This window comes from Manduca sexta, chromosome 1, assembly GCF_014839805.1.
Source record: "Manduca sexta isolate Smith_Timp_Sample1 chromosome 1, JHU_Msex_v1.0, whole genome shotgun sequence".
NCBI lineage: Eukaryota > Metazoa > Arthropoda > Insecta > Lepidoptera > Sphingidae > Manduca > Manduca sexta.
Window position 1 is genome coordinate 2348904 of NC_051115.1, and position 10054 is coordinate 2358957.

Consider the following 10054-nt stretch of genomic DNA (forward strand, 5'->3'; position numbering starts at 1 on the left):
GTACACAACCACAAGCTGTGAATATTGACCATACTAAATTCAGTTTGAATGGATTGCAGTTTAATTCAGTTGAACACAGTGAATGTTCGAAACGCCAAATCTAGTACGCAGGACATAATATACTCGATATATTATGATATCGATGCATGTAAGGCTATTTATGTTTATCAATTCATTAATCTTGACAATCATGACTAGGGGTGTCACCCGTACTTTATAATAAAGTATTGAATGTTATTTCGGGTAATTGCACTGTACACTTTATGAGAACAATAAAGTACGCGAAAACATTTATTTGGCATGATTTCATTCCTCTAAGATGGTTTGAAATATTGCCTAAACGGCAGCAAGTATTGAACAAACCTGGTAATATATTTTAAATTACATGCATTCATTTCATTTTTACGATTCATACTATGACAGCATTGATGGAGAGTTTAAATTTTGTGATGACGAGACGAAGGAAATGTCATCATTGGGGTCGACCATTAATCACGTGATGTTTTTAGTGAATTTTTAACCCCTTAGTGATATGTGGTGAGGTTTTAGACTACCCATTCCGCCCCCTATCCAAAATCACGTGCTTTTTTTGGTACAAAGTATATTGATTTTTTTAGAATCTTTAAATACAGCTATATTAATATAAAATTTTGGAAAATTGCATAGAGATAAAAGTGTCTGGATAAACATTAAAATGCAGGTTGTTTTAGACGCATAGAAATATTAAAGGAAGGTGTAATAAACATATATTGGTACATGAATGTTGTCGTAAAGCGCGGGCAGCTCGTTGCTTAGCAACAGTGAGTCAAAGAACACGCGCCGCTTATTTTTAGAAACAGCGCGATCAACGAAAATGTAAATGCACGTATCTCATTACACTCCTACCCCCCCCCCCCCCCCGTAGTATTTCGTGATTTTATTTCCGAACCCTTGTCTTTCGAGCCATGATTAATGGACGACCCGATTGTAATCTGATATTTTTTCTCAAAAGTAATAAAATATGTTTATACGTAAAATAAAGTATTATTTATTTGTACTTTATTTTGATACCATATACTTTTCCACCTTCAATTTGCCCAAAAATGGTGGCAATACTATAACCGTCCGAACAGACCCAAAACCACAGACAAATTTAGTTAGAAAACCTTAATTGTACAGGCAACTTCTCTCTATAACACTTAACTATACCCCTGAACGTTTGTGCAGGCGTCTTCCCGGACTCCCGATTACAATCCTCTATAAAAGGACGAAGATCTTGCCTCGTCGGAACTGACTCCTTCATTATCTTCTCCACATTTACCTTTCCGTCCGGATAACCAAATCCAGTTGCGACGCATGCGCATATCAAAGCATTTACCGTTTTATCATCTTCAATATATTTCCCTTGCATTATTTGATCGATGACTGAGGAATCGTAGTTTGAATCAGCGATGCATTTCAGTGTAGCTTCTAAGAAAGTGACAGCCGCTTCTTTTGGGAAAAAGTAGATTTCCTGTGGAACACGAGATATATTATTTAAAATGCTCCAACAAAACGGTTCGTAACCGTATTATAAAAAGCTATCTACTTTAAATTTATAAAACACTAGTTGACCCGACGACGTTGTCCCGTCTTAACTATGAATTTGCAGCGCGCATTCTGTCAATCGCTGACAGTTATTTTAAACAATTGACAGTTATATAAAATTAATATTTTCGTTAATTTTTCTAATTTTCCGCGCAATTTTTTGAATTTTTTCCTTTATAAGAACCTTCTTCTGACAATAACAAACACAACAAAAAAAAATAGTGAAATCGGTCCAGCCGTTCACGAGTGATGGCGTGACAAAGGGAAATAGGGATTCATTTTTATATACATAGACTAGCTTCTGCTCGCAGCTCCGTTCTCGCGTAATGTTTTTCCAGGATAGAAAGGGTATGTCTTTCGCAGGGTCTCAAACTATTCCCACACCAAATTTTATTGACACACGTTCGGTTTGTGGTATGACTTGATGAAATAAATGAAGACACGTCAAACCAGACACATACTTAACTATAAAATATTGTAATTACGCAAATACATACAAATGCTGACTCAAGATATTATAAGTTTTTTGAGTTTATCGCGTTCTAACAGTCAGACAAATGCGGCGGGGACGCCTAGTTCTAGTTTAAGAGCAAGGACATAGTCAGATTTATATTATTTATGAGTGTAGGCCACTTAATTTCCGCCGCTCCATGTAGATAGGTTTATGTATGTAGGTTTGTAAAATACTTAATAATTTTCCATTTCTTGTGTTATGGAAGGCGCTAAAGTTAAACGAATGATTAATTAAATCAAGTTAGCGGCCTCTGAAATCTGCTACCCCTAGGCCGCGGCCTATACGGCCTATTTACAAATCTAAGACTGGACATAGGCTACTTTCTTACCTACGAAAATATATAGTGAGACTTTAATCTAGAAGAAACTCTTTTACGCCGGCGAAAACGCGTGCAAATCAAAAATCAAATCAAATTATACATTTGTAAGCATAAATAGTTTACTGGTGTTATAGAAATACATAATTTGTTCACTATGCTTGGTTGCTGCATTAGCGTAAAAATATATGTTTTATGTTGACTATTACATCACATAAAGTTATTATAAGCAAAAGCTACTTTAAAACAAATGTAACTATGATATTGGCACGTGCAAAAAAATAGATCAATCATCAATTCTTACCTTACTTTCTCCGTAAATAGATACTACATTGAGTAGGACGAAAACTAAGCTCGCGGTTATTTTCATTTTGCAATAACTATGTCGCTTCAAAGTTAAACAACGTGTAACCAATTTAACACGAAAATCCATATTTATATACATATTGCATTTACATAATTAACTAAAATAATAGCCATAAATTATTCTTTTTTATTAAAATAAATTTAGTTGTTTTAAATATTAATAATTCCCATGCACTGGCTATTTTTAGACGGTTACACTGCTGTGCTAAGCGCAAAAGAGGTACGTCAGGGTAACCTTATTTCTAGATAATCGAAGTTTTGTAAATATAGTTTTATATGTAAAACTGAGATAGAGAAAATCTTTTAAGGTTTTTAACAAGTTCAAAACAAGATACCGTTATTTAGATGAGTTCATTGGATGGGTATTTCTTTGAGCTATCTGACGATATAAAAATCAAGATTTTGTTTTTTTTTTTTGAGATACCGCTGTTGAGCTTAGCACGGTAGCACAGCAACGTGCCCCATCTGATGGTAGGATTGTCCTCAGAGCTGCCAGGTTGCTCAGACATGGTCTATAAATAATAGTAATACGGACAATCTTTATACGATTCTTTATAGGCTACTTCGAATCGACTTTGTATTCCCCCCATACATAATGCTAATTTCATATGCAAGGACCTAGATTAGCATCATCATCAGCCCTGTATTATATACTGTCCCACTGTTGAGCACGAGCCTCCTCTACTACTGAGAGGGATTAGGCCTTAGTCCACCACGCTGTAGTGCGAATTGGTAGACTTTACACACACTCGAAAATTCCTGCAGAGAATTTCTCAGGTATGCAGGTTTCCTCACGATGTTTTTCTTCACCGTTAAAGCAAGCTATAATTCACAAAGAATACACACATCATTTTTTTTAGAAAACTCAGAGGTGTGTGCCCATTGACCTGGATAATATTATCTATTTAAATTATTTTTACACAAAACCAATGTGCTTTGGGTTTCGCTGGAAGCATCGCCTTATAATTATAGTCCTTCAAATTATTTCCTTACTTCACGCTAACGAAATCGCAGGCAACAGCTCTAGTTTATCCTAATATATAAAGATGAAGTGTTTGTTTCAACGCGCTAATCTCAGGAGCTACAAAACCGATATTTTTTTTCATTATTAGGAAGCTACACTTTTCCTGAGTGCTATAAGCTTTTACCACGAGAAAAGATTTATTTCAGAAATAATTCACGCGGGCGGAGCCGCAGGCAAATCTAGTTTGAAATTACAACTTAAAATGCTCTTCCTCCTCTTTTATATTTAACGGTACATTAAGTATTCAACGCATGTCCGCAAATTGTTGTATTGACAATCTAGCCAATGCCCGCTCTATTCTTCGGCTCTACGCGAAGGAAAAGAGTTTTGACCAATGACGTTTTACAAAATTGTACATAAAACAGCGCACTATTTACTATAGTCACAGTTTTGTACAGCCGTAGTATTTCGCATTGATACGGCCCGAGCGTCGACCGCCGTGGCCATCTAGTTTATTGGTCTCTGGTCGCCATGACAGTCGAATAAAATGCATTTATTAGTTAAAAATAAGTAAAATAGTGTATACTTATTACTAAAGTATGAAATTAAACGTTTTTTTCACTCACAGTTGAAGTATAATTTGTACATCGTCTAAAACACGGAATGGCATTTTATTTATAAAAATACAAAAAGTTAGTAAGCCGACTACCCGCGACTGTGGTTCAGGGTCGTAACTAGACTTGAATTTAAGGTAGGGCAGCTGTTATTACAAGCAGGGGCCTTATTCTCTATCCCGCACGTTATTTAAACAGTGTGTAACAAGCACGTAACACAACGCATCATGTTTAGGACTATAAAAATTTGGCTTACAGAATACCATTCCACGCACATTTCTCGAAGATAACATGACACGGCCGCGTTACGCGTTTACACTATCATACAGAATAAGGCTCCAGGGCGGAAATAAAAATGTTACTAAATCTGATCTGCTCAATCGAATTTGGGTTTCCTTCACTCGTTAACGTGAGCAAAAAAAAAAAAAAAGGTTTTATACTTAGGTTATTGTTAAGGTAATATATTTAAATTGTGGCAAAATTCCCATAAATCTCGAAGGAGAGTTATTTCACCCATCAATACAGCTAACTCTTACTATGGGACCAACTTCCAAATCGTAAAATAAAAAAACCGCTGCTCCATATATTTTCATTCAGTAGTACTGTACAATTTTATTAATTATTAAGGTCGGGCATTACTATTTTAAGGTAGGGCATTGCCCCACAATGCCCCCTCCCCCCCTAGCTACGGCCCTGCTGTGGTTGGAGGTTGACTAAGTGAATGTCGGGCAATTACCTTGCTTTCCTCTTACCAATATTGAGCTTGGACAACGTGCCTATGTAATAAAAACATTTTAGGTTTTGACAGCCAAATGGACAAAAAGCGATCCTGACGATACTATTGTTACAACACTAACAATGAATTCATCAAACCGCATAAGAATTCTCATTATTGTCTAAAGACGTAGAAATACTTATTACAATTACATTAAGATGTTATCAATTCTTATAACAATGGCGTATTTCTTGTAAATACGTTATCTTTTTGTATCTGGGTATTTAAATTTATTACTTATACATATATTACTGAAACTAAAATATATTACTTTAATTGCGGCGATAGCCTAGTTGGGTGTGGAACGGACTGCCAAGACGAATGTCCGCAGGTTCAAATCCCAAGGGCACACACCTCTGACTTTTCTAAAAATCATGTGTGTATTCATTGTGAATATATCGTTCGCTTTAACGGTGAAGGAAAACATCGTGAGGAAACCTGCACATCTGAGAAGTTCTCTATAGGAATTTCGAAGGTGTGTGAAGTCTACCAATCCGCACTAGGCCAGCGTGGTGGACTAAGGTCTAATTCCTCTCAGTAGTAGAGGAGGCCCGTGCTCAGCAGTGGACAAGTATATAATACAGGGCTGATATTATTATTATATATTACTGCGTTTTTTCCTACCACAGCGTAGGTGTACATGCAACTTGGTAAGACAGGCACTTCATGAAGCCGTCAAGTTTAAAAAAAAAGTAAAAGTAAAGAAAAGATATGGCGTCGATACCGCCAACATGCTATCTACTATCACTACATAGTATAAAACAAAGTCGCTTTCTCTGTCCCTAACTTTGTATGCTTAAATCTTTAAAACTACGCAACGGATTTTGATGCGGTTTTTTTTAATAGATAGAGTGATTCAAGAGGAAGGTTTATATGTATAATAACATCCATTAAATAGTGAGAAATATTGCACCCGTGCGAAGCCGGGGCGGGTCGCTAGTAATTAATAATACATATAAACAACACCCACGCCTTTTTTGCCCAAACGGATAGACAGAGTACAACTGATGCACCCACTTTCCGTGGTGTGTATTCCGTCTTATGATGTGATAGGTGGCATAACTATGGATATGTTTGCCCCTCCGAGAATGGTCTCCACATCAAATGCACGCCCATGGATGAAGGCACATTTGCCGCGACCCTAGGCACACAATTCAGGGTGCATACCTCATGGTTGCTAAATACACATTGAGGCCTATAAGGGTTCACGAACATTTCTCCTCCCTCAACCTTCCAACTATCCTGAAAGGGCTCCTTCTCCTTCCTCTTCTGTTCTTTCACTCTATCCCCTCCCTTCTTCTTCCCAGGCCCTGAGACCGGATAGCGGTGGGTCGCCAGCGTACCGTCCGCTGGCACCCTCGGTGATAACGGTATGGCCTACCAACTCTTCACAGAGACTGCCGTGGTTGCTAAGCCGGGGATCGCCTGTACAAAACCACGGCAGCTCTCCAAAAAAGAAACTATCGATATGTTGGGTACAATTTACAAATTCTACACTTCAGGTTGTAGCTTTAATATATGTATACAATAAGTTTAATATCACTTTGCCTAATCCAGGCATCAAACCCGAGACCTCAGCATTCGTATCGTTATACAAATAGACCATCAAGACAGTCGAGGCAACTACAACAGGTAGAAAAAATATAAACATAATATTTTTACATTAATATTGTATTGTAATATATTAGCTTTACTTCGGTTCTTTAATTTTATAATATGGATATTATTTCAGTTAATTTCATTATAAAAATTCCGCTGAAATAGTTGATTCCGTGCATCTCCTCCTAAATATTATTTTATAACCAATACTATTATTAGGACAATAAAAGGAATATTTTGCTAAATTAAAATTTTCAGAGACTTCATATAGTTTTTTTATTAAATTATTCTTATATCTTTACATCATTCAATCATTAAAGAAGTCTAAATAAATACAAAAGCATTTTGTACTAAATGAACAGAATCAATTTACAATCGACTTAAAACTATAATCGACTAACAATATCACTGTGACATCTCTACACGACATTGATTTTATGTTGACTTTTGTCACTCGCTGGAATTATTCAATTGCGGATTTAGAAACGTAAAAGTGCTTAAAAATGCTGGGTCTTCGTAGCGTTTTGTCCAAAACCAACTCCCTGGTGGTTAAGAATGTTATCCAACAGAGGAACATGAGCGCTATTGCCACACCAGCGAGGAACAAGGTGTCCAAAGGGGTAAGTAAAAATAATTTTGCAAATGTTTTCCTTCTTTACTAAACTGAAAAACCTTCTAGATGAAATATTGGGCTATTTGGAACCTATATTTAGGTTTAATGTGATAGTTGAAAGTAAATTGGTGCATAAAAATCGATTTTTCGTATTACGTAATTTTGATAGGTTATCTTTTGTACTAAAATTACAGATATGAGGCTTATCCTGGAAATTAGGTTATTAGATTTAAAACAGCAATGAAATGTGATAATTTTGATATTAATTACGATACACAGTTTACCGCAGTTTATTAGTATCTATTAATCTTCGATATAAACACTTTTATTTTAATAAAATACTTTCATTAAACTGCATTAATTTTACATTTGGAGATATTTACTAAACTTCCTCCTTAAAGTTTTTCTCAATGTCTTATGTATAATAATCAAATAAAATGAATGATTTTTATAATCAGCTATTTGTAGCCAGTGTAACTACTGGACATAATAAGACTTTACATCTCACGTCTCAGATTAGCGCAGTGGAATACCAAACAATACTTTGTAATTCAGGGTGTTAGATGGTGTTTCTATCATTTACAGGCGGTTGAACAAAAATAAAAAAAATACTAAATTACAATACGAAACCTCTGTAAAGTTGTTAATGTTATCTATAAATATGTTATAAGACTAATCTTGATAGAAGGAAAAAGATACTTAATACACAGGGTCATTTTAACATTGCGTTACTAAATGAAACTACATACTCCTTACAAATAACACACAATAAGTTACTCGAATCGTAGATTTAAAATAAAAAAGTGTAGGTTTTGAATAAAATAAATATAAATAAAAAGTAATTTTAATTTTATGCACTCTAATACCACTTTTACTATCCTAAGAAAATTTGTTGCAGAGACAACATCACAGTTTCAATCAGAAATACACTCGCACACAAGCCATACTCACATTAAACTACAAAATTATCTAAAAGTCGTAATAGTAAAATTGCCATTTTTGATGATAGACTTTATTCATGGATGATTTTTGGCATAATATAGTGTCATATGTGGTCTCATTCATTCATGCAATGTCAATATTATGCAATATATTTTTTTATTATAAACATATTGATAGAGTAATGCACTACTAGCAATGGTAAATTTGATGTTAATCATGTAATGCTAATTCTTGCTAGTGGTAAGATATTTTTTACATCAATTGGGCTAGTGACCACTGTACACAAGGTGTTAAAACCCGCCATAGTGGCTCACGGTAGTGTTGCGTTCCGAGATCAGCCTGTGAATATGCAGTTCCAACTGGCATAATAGTGTGGAGGGGTAATCATGCCTCATCTGTCGACATTCTACTGGACCCCACTCCACTCACCATCAAGTGCAGTGGGGTCACTTCGAGAAATATTATATTAAAAAAATGGAATAACATCCAAAGAAATAGTTGTAAAAGCCCTGACATTCACATAAACAAATGTAATTATTACAAAGGTATTAACTTAAATTTAAACAATTTTTTGTATCCTCAGGAGGTGATCTTCCTAGCCAGTTTGATGGTTATCGGGTGGTCTGCCATCCCTGCCTGGGTCCTGGTCAACATCAAGCACTACCGTGACAAGGAATAAGCAGAAACATACATCCGTAGTCTATGAGTTTGTTTTAAGTAAAATGTTAATTTAATTTCATTGTTGTTTTATTTTTACTAGTGCTCTATGGCTGCAATTAGAGTAAAAATTTATATATTTGTAACAAATCTACATATATATTTTTTAATTCCTCGGTGGCGTAGTTGTAATTGTATACTGTACGAGAACGACTACTGCGCTGAGATCCCGGATTCGAGTCCCGGGTGGGGCCAAAAATAATTGCGAGGTTTTTCCATCTTAAAAATTACTCAGTCGCAGCTCGGAGTCAGGAAGTTGGAGGTCTGATTCCCCTGTACCTCTGAAAGCACGTAAATCTATTGGTCCTGCGCTTGATCTCTCTCTGGTCATGTCGGATTGCCGTATCATCTATACTATTATATAAAGCTGAAGAGTTGTTTGTTTGTTTGTTTGTTTGTTTGAACGCGCTAATCTCAGGAACTACCGGTCCAAACTGAAAAATTGTTTTTGCGTTGGATAGCCCTTTGTTCGCGGAGTGCTATAGGCTATATATCATCACGCTATACCCAATAGGAGCGGAGCAGTAATGGCTAATCTCAGGAAATATCGGTCCAAACTGAAAAATTCTTTTTGCGTTGGATAGCCCTTTGTTCGTGGAGTGCTATAGGCTATATATCATCACGCTATACTCAATAGGAGCGGAGCAGTAATGGCTAATCTCAGGAACTACCGGTCCAAACTGAAAAATTATTTTTGCGTTGGATAGCCCTTTGTTCGTGGAGTACTATAGGCTATATATCATCACGCTATACCCAATAGGAGCGGAGCAGTAATGGCTAATCTCAGGAACTACCGGTCCAAACTGAAAAAATCTTTTTGCGTTGGATAGCCCTTTATTCGTGAATTGCTATAGGCTATATATCATCACGCTATACCCAATAGGAGCGGAGCAGTAATGGCTAATCTCAGGAACAACCGGTCCAAACTGAAAAATTCTTTTTGTGTTGGATAGCCCTTTATTTGTGGAGCGCTATAGGCTATATATCATCACGCTATGGCCAATAGGAGCGGAGCAGTAATGGCTAATCTCAGGAACTACCGGTTTGAACTGAAAAAATATTTTTGTG

The 10054-nt window shown here is 36.1% G+C and overlaps 1 protein-coding gene across 1 annotated transcript; it reads right to left on the minus strand.

The window, feature by feature from the left end:
* Positions 1 to 890: 890 nt before the first annotated feature.
* On the minus strand, positions 891 to 2817 carry LOC115453645. Its single transcript, XM_030182360.2, has 2 exons — positions 2701 to 2817; positions 891 to 1492 (listed from the first exon to the last, which is right to left on the minus strand). Exons 1-2 carry the CDS (start codon positions 2764 to 2766, stop codon positions 1133 to 1135), a joined length of 426 nt encoding a protein of 141 aa, XP_030038220.1. The 5' UTR covers positions 2767 to 2817; the 3' UTR covers positions 891 to 1132.
* Between the last annotated feature and the right edge of the window lie 7237 nt (positions 2818 to 10054).

Bases quoted from the DNA above. Each gene is read 5' to 3' on its own strand.
- LOC115453645 (XM_030182360.2), bottom strand. From the start codon at position 2,766: ATGAAAATAACCGCGAGCTTAGTTTTCGTCCTACTCAATGTAGTATCT. The intron at 1,493-2,700 runs GTAAGAATTGAT...CGTGTTCCACAG, and splicing joins CTATTTACGGAGAAAGTAAG to GAAATCTACTTTTTCCCAAA.